The 14,896-nt window shown below is 35.8% G+C and overlaps 1 protein-coding gene across 2 annotated transcripts; it reads right to left on the reverse strand.

The window, feature by feature from the left end:
• Positions 1-105: 105 nt before the first annotated feature.
• Positions 106-13,969, reverse strand: pde6c (phosphodiesterase 6C, cGMP-specific, cone, alpha prime). 2 transcript variants are annotated; one of them, XM_073866729.1, is made up of 22 exons: positions 12,990-13,969; positions 11,050-11,202; positions 10,885-10,974; positions 10,669-10,809; positions 10,495-10,569; positions 10,359-10,423; positions 10,075-10,141; positions 8,730-8,777; positions 8,473-8,622; positions 8,253-8,396; positions 8,106-8,171; positions 5,741-5,887; positions 5,350-5,457; positions 4,230-4,339; positions 4,060-4,147; positions 3,874-3,974; positions 3,683-3,790; positions 3,547-3,610; positions 3,397-3,471; positions 3,225-3,308; positions 2,642-2,795; positions 106-1,317 (listed from the first exon to the last, which is right to left on the reverse strand). In XM_073866729.1, exons 1-22 carry the CDS (start codon positions 13,455-13,457, stop codon positions 1,265-1,267), a joined length of 2,559 nt encoding a protein of 852 aa, XP_073722830.1. In that variant the 5' UTR covers positions 13,458-13,969; the 3' UTR covers positions 106-1,264. The 2 variants fall into 2 exon arrangements, with proteins under 2 accessions (XP_073722830.1, XP_073722831.1); XM_073866730.1 differs by having other exon boundaries at positions 106-1,314; positions 12,990-13,968.
• Between the last annotated feature and the right edge of the window lie 927 nt (positions 13,970-14,896).

Below are 14,896 nucleotides of genomic sequence, written 5' to 3' on the forward strand. Positions count from 1 at the left end.
GCGACTGTAGAAGAACATCAAACATTATGTGAAGATTTACTCAGAAACATGTTTTACATATTAATGTAGTGTCATAAACACACCTAACAAACTGCATAAACTATAAACCAGATATGATCGGTTTGTTACTGATCTGATCTGGGTTCAGCTGTTTTGATAGTTTCATGTTTTGTGCTGTTATTGGATTAAAGGCCTTTAAAGGCCTCTTGTGAAACACAAGACAAAAGTGTTTTCTTTAATTCATTTAAGTCATTAGATGTCTATTTCTAAACACCAGCAGAAGCTATTTTTAATGTTTGTGGATCACTGAAAATCTTTTTCTTAACAAATCTTCTCTTTTGCATCTCATCGTTCTTCTTTCAGGATGTTTTATTTATAAACGAGATGAAAACTGAAGTAAGTGATGTTTAGTGTGGTCTTCATGGTTTAAATAAGTGTGTGGTATTTAAAGATTACATCTGAATCTCACCAGTCCTGTCAATCTCTTTATAGGTTTAAACAAGTGCTGAGCGTTCCCTCTCATGTAGACCCATAAATATTCTGTCCCGCTTATTTCTTTGTGAAGTCATTTAAAAGCTCTGTACAAACAAATAATAATGTCTACTACATTATAAATTGATCATCTACATAATGACGTAAGCTCGGTGTTATAGGTTTCCCAATATTACGTTATGTTTTAAAACTAAGTTTTAGCGTAGGTATCATCAGAGTTCTGGTCTTCATAGTTTGAACAAATACACGTCTGTTGATACAGACTTAGCTGTATTGTTTAAAAGTCCCATATCACGTCCATTACATAATCACAACCATTAGTTAACATTAAAGAGTGTTGATCTCTGATGTTGATGTGAGATCTTTGAACAATAGATCAAAACAAATCAACGTTTTTCACTTTAAGGATTTCAATCAAAGTTACTCTTGTTTATAACTCTACATCTAAATGTTTGTTTCTTCCTTGACACTGAAACATCTTGAGAGCCAAGAGTGAAGTGTTATGGATGTATAAGTCACACTGCAGATGGATGTGAAGTTGTGTTGTTCCTCCACTCACGTTAAGAGCGAGCGATCGTGTCGTTGTCTATGTGCTGAAGATTCTAGCTGGTGCTTTACACCGCCATCCGTTCAGAAAGGGACACATACAGTTCTCCATTTCTGGGAATGTCAAGAAAATCCATCCGAGGAAATGAGACAGGAGCAGAAGAAAGGTTGAAAAAAATTGCAATCCTCCGACTGGACGTCTGTCTGCTTCTCTAATAGATTGTCTTTAAAATATGGTGCAGGTTTTGGATTTTCCTCCTTCCCCATCTCCACCTCCTGCTTTAACAGAAGAAGAAAAGGAAAACGATCATGTATGTTTACACTCTAAATTATTTTTGTCTTGTTTTCAGTAAAAATAAGTATCTAAAAACTCCTAAATCAAAATTTATTTTACTGATGAGCAAAGTGACCTAAGAAAATAAACTATGCAGTTTAGGTGAATTGTTGCTTAAAGCAAGCACAGTTATCTGCCAATGGGGTGAAAAATGTTTTGCTCAAATTAAGTGTTTAAGAAAAAAGAAAACCTTTTTTTCACCCCATTTGCAAATGTTTTGACTATAAAGTAGACTTATTTTTGCTCATCAAAAAAGCATCTTGATTTAAGATTTTTTTTTTATATTTTTAAACAAGACAAAAATATTAAGACAGTGTATGTGTGAGGTCAAATGAGTTAAGAAATGTTACACTGCAAAATGACTTTCTTTCTTAGTATTTTTGTCTTCTTTTCAGTACAAATATCTAAAAATTCTTATCAAGATGCATTTTCTTGACAAGCAAAAAAAATATTTTTTATACAAACAATATTTAGGTGACTGTGCAAAAAATCCTAAAATAAGTATACTTTTTTTAAAGAGCACCTATTTTATTGCTGAAAACAATGCTATTATGTGTATTTATTAAAATAACGTGTTCGCCAGGTTCATGGGTAAAAACACATTTTCCACACACACCGTACATTTTTGTAGCTCCAGATTTCAGTCTCTTCCTAAAAACGCATGGATTTGAAAAGCTCTGTGTCCCTGATTGGCCAGCTAATCTGTACGTTGTGATTAGTCTAAATACCAGCCAGAAATGTGTCGCTCCTTACCATGTTTGAAAGATTCGCTCACAATGCAATGCTAACAGGAGTTATCTTACAGACTGTGAGTCTGAAGCGGGATGAATTATGATAATGTTGGTCTTTACTACATCACCAATCCCTTGAAGTAAACTGTTGCCTACAATCCCTGCTGTGTTTGTTGTAGTCCAAGAAAAGAGATTTACGTTGGAGACGCATCATCCTTTTACTTTGGGGTTTGTACCTTTTGCATATTGTTAACATGTACTAATACACGCTTACACACCAAAGGAAATGTAAAATCGTGAATTGGACCATAGGTGCTATTTAACACAATCTTCTTTTTGTTTTAAGCACAGACTTATTTTCTTAGGTGATTTTGTAAGTAAGAAAGTAATTTTTTGCAGAGTATTCACATTCACCAGCTGTTCTACATGCATTTAACTGCATGCATTGACGAGACAAAACTGACATGCTAATCATAAAAAAATCATATGTCGTCTTTGACGGCAAATGTTGCTAAAAGTTCAAAAATGAAATGTTTACCTTTCTTAGCCTCCTCCTCCTCTAATCTCTTTCGTTCATTCTCCAAAGCATCTACTTTAGCCTGGTAAACATCAGCCAGTTCTTTCCAGTGGACCCTGTTGTTGTTCAGGCCATCAAACATCGGTGTGATCTCTTTGTGAAACCTTGCAAATTCCTGTAGGAGAAACAAGATGCTTCGTAATCCCACAAAATCGTTGGGCCTTATTTATAAAATGCTAGAAACTGGCCTTAATTTGATCTCACGTTCATTTCTCAATCATTGAAATTGTGCGCTGTTAAATAGTTTCAAATCTACGCCTTTAAAAGATGCCTAATTAAAGGCGGGGTGCACGATCTTTGAAAGCCAATGTTGACATTTGAAATCACCTAAACAAACACGCCCCACCTCAATAGAATCTGGACCTTCTTTTGATAGACCCGCCCCACACATACACAACCCAGGCAACGATGTCGGTTAGTAGACACGCCACTTACTGCTGTTTGGCTACAAGTGTGTTTTGTTACTCGGCCCGACTCCCTTTTCCAAAGCATTTCTCAAAAATTGTGCACCCTGCCTTTAATGTCATTGACATATAAGATGTACCTTGTACACGAATGAGCACACAAAGTCAATGAAACCGCATTGCATCTTTGGAAGTTCATCTGACTTGTTTCTGTCCATCATGGGCTGAGGAAAGACAAAAAGCATTGGCATGGTGTAACTGGTTTCACATTGTATCTGATTTAGATGAACTATAAAATGTTGATGTACACACAATGGGCTGTTGATCCAGTACGGTCCTCTCCAAATCTCCCTGCTCCCAGAATTCAGCTGCTACCATAAGAGCCACCTGAAGAGAAGAGAAATAAACTCATCCTAAACTAATCCTTCATAACCTCTGACCGATGATAAGAGCTGTACTCACTTTACTCTGAACCTCCCATGGTTTGGTGATAGCAGACAGATCACATCCAGTCATCATCATTGCCCTGATGAATCAAACAATACAGATTAAATTCAATCTTTAAATTATAGGATGTAAGAGGTGAGACTGCACTTACATAATGATTTCTTTCCTGATGGGATTGTTGGCCACATAGTTTATCATCTCCTTCTCATCAGCCATGGGCTCGGTGGCATCAACGATCTTCTGAAACATGGTTCTTTTCCTGTATTGAGAAGAAACGTCCACGATCAGTTCAGTACGTTCACGAGCAGCTTCGGCTGAGAGCGTTCGCTCTTAAACACTTACTTGAAATACAAAGCCAGATCAGTGGCAATGATACAGACGTCATGTAAGTGCTGTACGGTCTCAAACTGACGCTTCTGCAGGTTTTGGAAAATGTTGACGTTCTGTGTAAGAGGAAAGAGAAGATGAAATTGAAGCATTTCTGACATTAAGCACCGATCAACACAAGTACTTTAAGATGCGAGAGACCTCTTCTGCCATAAGAGTCTTGCTGTATTCAAGATGATGTCTTTCCAAGATGGAGGAGCCGTGAAGTTTGGCCAGAGGCGACGCGCTCCTGTGATGGAAACGAATGGATTGTGTGCATATCTCTGTTTTGAACCTTATGGGTTATGAGTAAGACAGATATATTGAGTTACTTTGTCTGGTAGAGATTGTTGGTTCCTCTGTGGTCGATGTCATGACAGAATGCTGCTGCCACCATTGCCAAAGCATCCAGGTCTGAGTAATATCTTCTCAACTTTCCAGTCTGTTGGGTGATGATGATCATTAAACGGGTGATTCTCACGAAACCATTGAAACACCACGGCACTTATGATTTTAGCTTTAAAATGTGTAATATAGTAACATTAAAAAGCATCAGAATTAACACAATACTGTGTTCTACCTTGCACAATGTGTGATTTCAACATAAGAATTTATAATTGTAAATTTTATCTCATTTTTTGCTGAAATACTCATTACCGCAATGTGTCCGGCTGTGTTTGAACATGCGTTATGTTGTAATTTAATCAAATTAACACAAAAATATTAAGAAAAAAAAATAAATGGATGTTTTGCTAGACTACTTTAGATGACAGAAAAAATATTTACTGAATATTCATGTATAATAATAATGAAGAAAAATTAGGAAAATGATGTGTCCATGCCTGATGTTCTCATCCTCCGCAACACTTTTTGAGAACAGTTTAAGCACACATACAGAATTTTAATAAAGTTTGATTTTGAGTGACCAAGCACATGGACCAGTTACTTCAAGATGGCTACCAGGTAAGATCATTTTTTTACAGTTAATTTGAAATATTGTCGTGTCAGAATGCTTACACGACATTTTGATTATCATTACCGCAACAGATGCTTATTAAATGTTAATTTAGTTAATAGAAGCATAATACTTTGATTTTAAATGCATGTGCAATCTCCAAATTATGTTCTTTCAGGTTTGTCATGTCATTTTGAAAATATGTCAGTGTTGATGTTTTCTGACTGTTGCAGTAATGAGATTTTTTAGGACTCATTTTTTATATTATGTTACAAAAAGTGTTAAATGATAAGTAAAAGTTTTTAAATTAATGTTCCCATTTACTCCAGACTTTGTTTTTCAATGTCTGGTGGGGAAAAAAAGTAAATTTAAGCAATTTTTACATTTTCGTGCTTGACATTTTTAAAACCAAGTTTTCGTGAGAATCACCCAAACATTGTTTGTGTTGCCCTTTTTGTGCATTGTGTGTTTGTGTCTTTCTTTGCTATATTACTCACCTGGAGAAGACAGAACATGGTCTGACCAACGTTAAAGCCGTGTCTCCAGTTATGATAAGTGATATCTCTGTAGCCTTTCCGTACAGTGTACATCCATCTGGTCAGGACCTGAACATTACAGCACACGTTCTCTTCTTCATTCATCTTTACATTCATTCTTCATCTACAAAAATCTCTTTCAAAACAGCTGCATCTATTTATTATGTGAGTCTAAGCATATTAGTACATATAGTGATCATAGTGTTGTCAAACAATTTTTTGCTATACAAAATAAAAGTTTTTGCATAATATACGTGTGTGTCCTGTGTGTAGTTAATATGCAATTAATCACGATTAATTGTTTGACAGCCCTAGTGTTAATAGATGTGTGATGATATCTGATATGTTTCACCTCTGCTGGTATTTTAAACTTCTCCACCACTCCAAGTTCAAAGAAACAGCGTATGCCACACTTGATCAGATCCACTTCAGACAACGGGAAGTCACTAAAATGAAATTCTAGCAGATCGACATCTTTGGCCACAGGTATGGTGGCTCTCTGTGAGTTACATACAGAGATGTCAGAGAAATATTTGTGACCGTGGACCACAAAAACAGTCATCAATGTAACTTTTTTGAAATTGAGATTAATACATTATCTGAATAAATAAGCTTTCCGTTGATGTATGGTTTGTTATGATGGTACAATATCTGGCTGAGATAACTATTTAAAAACCAGAAATTAGGGAGAAAAAATCCAAATATTGATAAAATCACCTTTCAAGGGGACATTTCACAAGACATTTTTAAGATCCCGGAGTACGTATGTCAAAATACCATATAGATAATTTATTCTAGAATGTTAAAATTGCCACTTTGAAGCTGTAAGCAAAAATGTGCCGTTTTGTGTGTCCCTTTAAATGCAAGTTGAAAATGAGTTGATCTCTGCACTAAATGGCAGTGCTGTGGTTGGATAGTGCAGATTAAGGGGCGGTATCCCCTTCTGACATCACAAGGGGAGCCAAATTTCAATGACCTATTTTTCACATGCTTGCAGAGAATGGTTTAACAGAACTAAGTTACTGGGTTGATCTTTTTATTATTTCTAGGTTGATGGAAGCTCTGGGGACCCAATTATAGCACTTAAACATGGAAAAGTCAGATTTTCAAGATATGTCCCCTTTAAAGTTGTCCAAATGAAGTCCTTAGCAATACATATTACTAATAATAAAACATTTTTTTATATATATTTACGGTAAGAAATTTACTAAATATCTTCACGGAGCATGATCTTTACTTAATGCCCTAATGATTTTTAGCATAAAAATTTCATCATTTTGACCCATGCTATGTATTGTTGGTTATACAACAGTTCTTTCTGGTTCTCGAATCTGATTGGCTAAGAGCTATGCAATATTGTACTGATAACAGCACAGTAACCGCTTTACCTTTCGTATCATTCCGCCACCTAGTGAATGGAGGTCCAAAACAGGCTCATCTCTGAATGGAAAAACACAGACGCCCTGTTTTTAAACACTCTCCATGTGTCGCATTAGTTAACTAGCTCGTAAATCAGTCTGTGAATACCAAGTTATTATTCCGTCAAAGATCAGCGCTCTTGGATGTTACGTTAAACTTAATGGGATTAATGTCTTGTCACATCGTGTGGACACTTGGAAAGAGGAATGTAAACACTCATTTTTTTCTGGAGCTATATCTCTTATCAGAACGCGAAAACACCGTGGAACTGCAGGTAAGCACCGCAGCTTTTAAATGTGGACATTGATCATTTATTTAAATCGCGACGTGACTATTAAAACATGTTATGAGATATTGCCACTGATATATTTATAAGCAGCATGTAAAAACATCTCTCTGACACTTATAAAAAACAGTTTTATATAGTACTGACAAGAACGAAGTCTAATAATAACCGAGTGCTCGTATCGCGTTAAGATTAAATGGTAAACCAATAGTAACATTATAGAAGTTTTATTAACTTTTACCTCGCGCCAAAACAATAACAACACAAAAGACACTAAATATGTATAAGAAAACAAGTAATAGTTTAATCATGACACCAAATACTGCTGATTTGATCTCATTTTGACCATCAAAAACAAACAACGCCAACATGAGAGCCAGGGAATCCCTGTCAGAGATGTAGCCCAGAGAGGGCGGTGGTCAGCGGGGCGAGTGAACACTGACGTCCGCTCATGCTTTGGTTCTCATACGTACCGAATCTCACTAAGCAAACGTTCAAACAGGCGCTATCTTTACTAATCGGCTGTAGATTTAAATCGAATACATATATATTCTCGACTGAACTACTCTTAAAACTACACTTTGTGACCAAGAAACGTTAAAGAAACGCCTATCCTTCCATTGAGTTATAATGAGATTCAAAGCAGCCGAAAGTGTTACCTGTCATTCTGGCCGCCCTCAAATCCGTGGCGGAAGAAGTAGTTCTCAAACAAAGAGGCTTTTAAAATAACTCCGTTGTTGTTTTCTAGTTTTCGTTTTTCAAACGTGTGCCGTCGAACTGTTGTATAAAAGCAATATCGCTCTCGGAGCCGTGCGAAACAGCTCTATACCATCACGGCTGTGATTGCCTCCGGCACTCGGGCAGCCGTGATGATATAGAGCTATATCACACTCCTACTCAAGCGATATTGCTTAATTATTGCTACAAATATACTTGTGTGACTTATGACTGGTTTTGTGGTCACGTATATATTATCATTTGAACATTCTTATGACAGATGACAGATTTTTACCAAGAGTTTGTACATTTCCTTCTGATCACAGTCTTCTGGGTTTTGATCAAACTTCTCCTTTGTGTTCTAAGAGAATGAAAGCATATGCGTTTAGAAGAGTGAATCAGACTTCAGCTTCTTAAAGTAGAAGATCAGATGATTCCTCACCAGGATCTGCTGGACTTCAGCTGGTGTGGCTTTGGTCTGGTACATGACCATCTCTTGAGCGATTTCTTTCCTCCACTCCATTCGATTCAGTTTGTCATAAGTGTCACAGTTTAGTACCGACCAGCCGAGGAACTGCGTAAGAGCCTGCAGCAGCAGAAGAAGATGATGATGATTGTGATTTCTGCAGTAGAAGAATGAAGACACAATGACGATCACTCACCTCTGTAATTTGTTCATCTTGCTCATCAAAGGGTTTGCCATCTTTTCGGTTAAAGAAAGTGGCGATACCCACGATTTCTTCTTTCTTGTTGACAATAGGAAGAGACAAGACGTTCTTGATGATAAAACCAGACTCGTCCACAGCTTCTTTCTAAAAAGGATAAACCATTACAACATGTTTTCAAAAATAAAAAGTTATTTTTTTATCTTTCAGGTTTGTGTGTGTATCCGCTCTGACATGAAGGAATTCTGGGATACCTGGAATGTGAAGTATTCATCAGCGGCAACATTCATCATGTTACAAATCTGCAGAAAGAAAATGAAAAGATTTTTCTCTCCCAGTCAGCAGTACAATCTTAAATCTAAGAGACAAACTCAATGGTGAGGTTTAAACCTTTAGACCATTAACCAGTACACCACACCACATCATCATGATGATGGCATCAAAATAACTTCATTATAACACATAGGGCCAGATTTACAAACAACTTGCGCCAGTGCAAATCATCATTTTGGCGTTAAAGCTGAAAGTGTGTGGTCTAGTTATTTTTGCGACTGACCTTTTTGCATATATATTTCTAGCAGTTTCCCTTTCAGACACAAAATTTATGGTAGGAGATTATTTAAATGATTCACGCATGATTATCTAATGTTTGTGTGTGTGATATTACTGGTATTTGCACCAATATTTAACGCCAAAAAGCATGTTTTAAATAATTTTGCGCTTGAAATGGCTGCAATTGTTGCTGATAGAAAAGGCATCGCATAGATCAGAGAGCGTGTACAAGGCAGAGGATTTTTCCACACGTGACAGTTTATTTGGAATGCCAGACAAGCGTATTATTCAAAAGTATTTTTGCCAAGCCATGTTACTGTATGTTTTGTTTGCTGCAGGAAATAAAAGAGGAGTCAGTAGGAGAAGTCAGCTGTTTCAAAACTTCTTGTAAACCTTCATTTTTTGTCCTCCGGGTTCTTTTTTAGTGTACTATGGCTTTATTAGCTGGGATTTCACACATTGAATTTTTTAGCTGCGATGTCAGTGGTGCTGAACTCAAGAGTGAGCATCAGGCATTAGTAGATCACCCGCACCTCATTAGCTCTGTTTATTTGCGACCCTAAACTAAGTTGTGCTGCTCTAAGTAGATTGCATTGGTCATTATGAAAATCAGCTGCTGCACCTTTGTTATTTTAATTTGTGCCTTTTTAGTAAATAACCCGCAGATATCGCCACTCCCATCTCCACTTTTTTGGAATTGCGCTCTTATGCTAATTTGCCTCGTTTAGTAATTCTGGCCCATACACTGCAAAAAAATGATTTTCAAGAAAAAAATCTTAGCAAAAAAAATCTGCCAATGGGGTAAGCAAATTTTTCTTGAATTTAGCATTTGATAACATTTTTCAAGATTTTTTCCTTACCCAATTGGCAGATTTTTTTTGCTTGTTTTATGCACAAAATCACTTAAATTTAATATTTTTGGTCTAAAAACTAGACTTATTTTCTTGGGTCATTTTGCTCATCATGAAAAAGCATCTTAATTTAAGAATTTTTAGATATTTTTACTGAAAACAAGACAAAAATGCTGTTTTACTACTGTAGACTTACAAAGCCGTTCTCAGCCACATAGGTTGGTAGGCCGCTGACAAGAGCCCAATGATCTACAGGAGGAGTCCTGGATCAAGATAACAGACACTCATTGATCACAAAATAAACAACTTTAACATTTACATTTTAAAAGCATGTGTATTAATAGGCACATGTTGTTTTTTGCACCAGAAAGACGAACATGTGGATGATCCTCAAACTATTGGCCTTGTCATGTACATGTTTTTTATGACAGCAATGTCATTTGGTTAACTAATGTTCATATAAAAGGGAAAGATTCTTACGGTATGACTTTGATCTCCTCTTTGCCTTCTAGAAGATAATCGATAATTTTGTAGAAATTGACTTCCTGTGAAGACACAAAAACTCTTAACAAAAGTGCAAACAGAAAGACACAGAATTTTGAGAGGGGTCTCTTACTCGTCCATCAGGGGTCTTTGGACCTTTGTATGGCTCCACATCTCCCAGTTTAACTGGCCACTCATCATAAAACTCCTAAAGAGTAACAGGGACAACAGCGTTTAATAAATCAACAATGAAGACTAAAAATCACTCCTTTCGGTTAAAGATGTGATTTAGTATAGAGATGCAAACCTTTTCTTTGGTCATGTCCAGAAGAGCCACAGAATATCTCTCACACTGAAGATAGGTCCTAACGGTGTACAAGGCTTTGTGAAACTGACGCTCGATATCCGTCAACTCTTCAAACACTTTGCTAGCGGACCACAGAAGAACCTGCGAAAGCAGAAGTGATGGTGTATTTATACTGGGGACTATCATTCAAATGTGATTTAATGTCCTTCTCATTACCTGACTCCTTCTAGACTCAACATTATACATGTATGCGGTGTAATGCTGGATCGCGATCACTGTGGCAAATGTGATGTACTTGCTGAAGACCTGAAAAACAGCAAAACGTAAGAATTGACATTACAAAGTCATCAAATACACCAGGAATCAGCTCTTTATACTCACATCTTCATCTGTTTTGTTGAACTCATTTCCTCCAACTTTGTTTATTGCCATTACAACACCGAGCGGATCTTTATTGTGCATCAGCGGTGCGGCCAGCATGTTTTTCGTCGTGTAGCCAGTCTGCTTGTCCACAAAGTCACTAAACTTTGGATTCTAAAATGAACAAAACCAAAAAGACGATGAACAGAAACCTAAATAGACATCAGTTCTTCCCCTGTGACAGCTGCATATCATGAGTAGTCTAAACTTTTAAAGGCAGAGGTGCACTCAAGTATTTTTACTTTTACTCAAGTAAATTTTTTCAAGTGCGTGTGTGTACTTTATCAGAATGACAAACTTTTACTCCACCTCATCCCGATACATAATACTGTACTTTTTTTACTATACTACATTTCATGAAATCAATTTTTTTCTTTTGATACTTAAATACATTAAAATGTAGTATTATCTTATGTATACTTTTTTATATAAACGTTTACTTAAGTAAAAGTACTTAATTACTATATTTCTTATGCAACTTATTAAGTATTAGATGTGAAATGTAGTAAAATAAAAAGTATATTATGCTTCAAAATGTATTTGATAAAGTACAGATAGGTGTGCATTCTTTTTTGAAAATGCCTAATTCAACGGCCCGTCGTCAATTCTTCCTTACGTGTTGGTTATTATGTTTAACGAAAGGATGATTTTTTTTCTAGCACAACTTAATCTGTTATTACTGTTTTACTTCTAAATTATACAACAAACCAAGGTTTCCTATTAGTGATGCTTCATGCTACAGGTGTACAAATGTATACAAATTATACATTTTACAACAGTACTTTAAAGGGGCCATAACATGAAAATCTGACTTTTTCCTGTTTAAGTGCTATAGCCTAATTGGGTCCCCAGTGCTTCTATCAACCTAGAAAATATGAAAAAGAACAACCCAGTAATTTAGTTTTGGTAAACCATTCCTTGCAAGCATGTGAAAAAATAGGTAATTGAAATTTATCTCCCTTATAATGTCATAAGGGGATCTTATTATAATAATACCACCCAACCATGGCACTGCCATTTAGTGCAGAGAGAACGAGACAGAAAAAAGTTTCAATTTCAACAAACCACCATCATTGTGATCAGTGTTTGAATTTCATCAGCTCATTTGCATTTAAAAGGACACGCCCAAAACGGCAAATTTTTGCTGGCACCTATCAAAGTGGCAATTTTAACATGCTATAATAAATTATCTATATGGTATTTTGAGCTAAAACTTCACATATGTACTCTGGGTACACCAAAGATTTATTTTACATTTTAAAAAAGTCTTTAGTGAAATTTCAAGTAAAATGGCCCCTTTAACAGTATGCTCTAAAAACATTGGGTTGTAAGCGATGGTTGGGTAACAGGTTTATTAATCCAACAATTAGGTTTGTCCATATTTTACCCATTCATGAGTAAAAAAAAACAACCCAACTGAGATGAATAAATATATGAAGACACACAGAGTAACATTCATACTCTTAGTTTAACACATCATTCAAATTAAAAGTGCACACATCATTATTAGTTTGAAGCTAAATAACACAGACCGACAGCAAGTCTTCTTTCAATAGAGAAATTACTTAAGCTCCTTTACTACAGGAGAGCCAAGATGATCTGAGTACAGAAATCATTTAATCCCGTGTCAAACTAACAGAGACAAACTTAAAAAACTACACAATGAGAAAAAACAGACTTAACCTTACACAATTAACGTTACAATAATAAGATAACTTCAATCTGACTGTGACAGGTTTACTCACATTTTCAGATTATCAAGCAAAATAATTCAACAGCATCAACTATCTGAATTAAAACTATCATCCAAAAATGAAGATGAGTTAATTGGACTTTTCTTCAGTTTTCTGCAGCTGATGTATTTGCTGGTGGACAGATAAGAGTCGTTCACTTTTACTCACCTGTTTGACATCAGGTATATTGACGGACTTTTTGGAGGTAATTATTTGCCCGACTATTCCAATATCGGTAGGAAACACGATTTCAGACTGAGGGTTCACCACATTGGCATCGTATTTTGAGGTGGGTGTGACGTCGAAGAGGCAGGTGGAGAGTTCGGGAATACCGTTTCTGGCTCTGAGAATGAAGTAACTACAACGATCAGCATTCACCAGCAAACAAATCCTCTGAAGCACTTTGTGCATGGCTTTCTCCATCACGGGCTGTGAATGAAGTTCTTTGATCATGTCAAAGATGATGTTGGCCTCCTGGATTTGGCTGACATCTTTAAACGAGGCCGTGTCTTTGATCTCGAGATTCTCGGCGAAAGCTGCCGCGATCACCTCAGCCCTCACTTTCTTATCGAAATACTCTTTGGCGAACTGTGCATTGTTCTCCAGATATTTCTCCACGCTGTCCTTGTCTGCCATGTTGAGGTTTTCTTTGGATGTCCTCTCACAGATTCATTACTTGCGAGATGAAAAGTGTCAAACTTTGACTTGTCAGTGGCATACAGATGGGTTCCCGTGTGGAGATCACAGCTCGGTCCGGCAGCAGAGAACTGTGGCTTACGGGCTGAAGGGATCAAAGCGACCGCTAATTAAAGTGACGTCATGACATTAAACCTCTAAGCTTTCTTAACCTGCAAATCCCACTCCGTTCATTTTATGGTAGACAATCCGATCAGAAATGAAGACCCTTGTTTTTACTAGCGGAGAAATAACACAAAATATTTTAACAGCATCAACGTCATCTGGTCTGCACCGATCGCTTAGTCGGACTCGGAAAGTGACGCGTGATTTTGTGATTAGTTTAGGATAAATAAAATCTAGTTCCTTGACCTTAAAACACCTTTAACAGGTGACATTTAACAGGTGAAAGAAATAGTAGAGTATTATCTTCATATTTGTATTTTTTTAACATTACTTTTTTACATTGCAGAAGCAAGAAACAGTCAGTGAAGGAAAGAATGCGTGTGTGTGCGCGTGCACGTGTTTAGGGGCGTCACTAGGGCAGAGGTCCCATATTAAAAAAAAAAATATCTGGCTAATATATGTTTTAAATATGCTAAATACATTTTGTAGAAATTAAAGCTTAATTAAATATATTTTTGAATTTAAAAATATATTTAGGTTTAACCTTCTTCAACATATATTTCAAAATGTAGCATATATCAAGGGCAAGCAAATACATTTCTAATTTTACAACCCATATGCCAACAAATGTATTCTTGGCCAAAATATATATTAAAAAATATGATATATATATATATATATATATATATATATATATATATATATATATATATATATATATATATATATATATATATATATATATATATAATATATTTAATTTTAACCTTTTCCTGTTATGTTTACAGGTTTGTAACATAAACATAAGTTTTTCTTCCAATGTGATTTGAATATATTTTCTTAATTAAAGGTATTGCGGAGGATTTTCTTTTTCCGGGTGGATCATCAAGACTATTGGTCCTCCTAGTTGTCAATCAAGAGTGTTGCGCAATTGCATTTTTTAAAAAAGTGGAGAATCTAAAATTTGAGAAAATCCCCCTCTATACCTTTAAATATATGGAAGGCTAAATATATATTTATAAAATATAATTATTTTTTAAATATGTTTTAAAATATATATATTTTAAACCTATTCCAAAATATATTTCAGGACATTTTTTGTATATTTTTAAATATATTTAGTTTATTTATTTTAAATATATTTAAAAATAGGGTTGGGGCCTCCAAATATCATTTCTATTATGAGTGTGATAGAGGGCCCAACCTCATATTCTTTCATAGGGCCCCAAATTGCTAATGGCACTCTGTGTGTGTTTATGATTGTCCTGACACAG

The sequence above is a fragment of the Misgurnus anguillicaudatus genome, chromosome 4, assembly GCF_027580225.2.
Source record: "Misgurnus anguillicaudatus chromosome 4, ASM2758022v2, whole genome shotgun sequence".
Classification (NCBI taxonomy): Eukaryota; Metazoa; Chordata; class Actinopteri; order Cypriniformes; family Cobitidae; genus Misgurnus; species Misgurnus anguillicaudatus.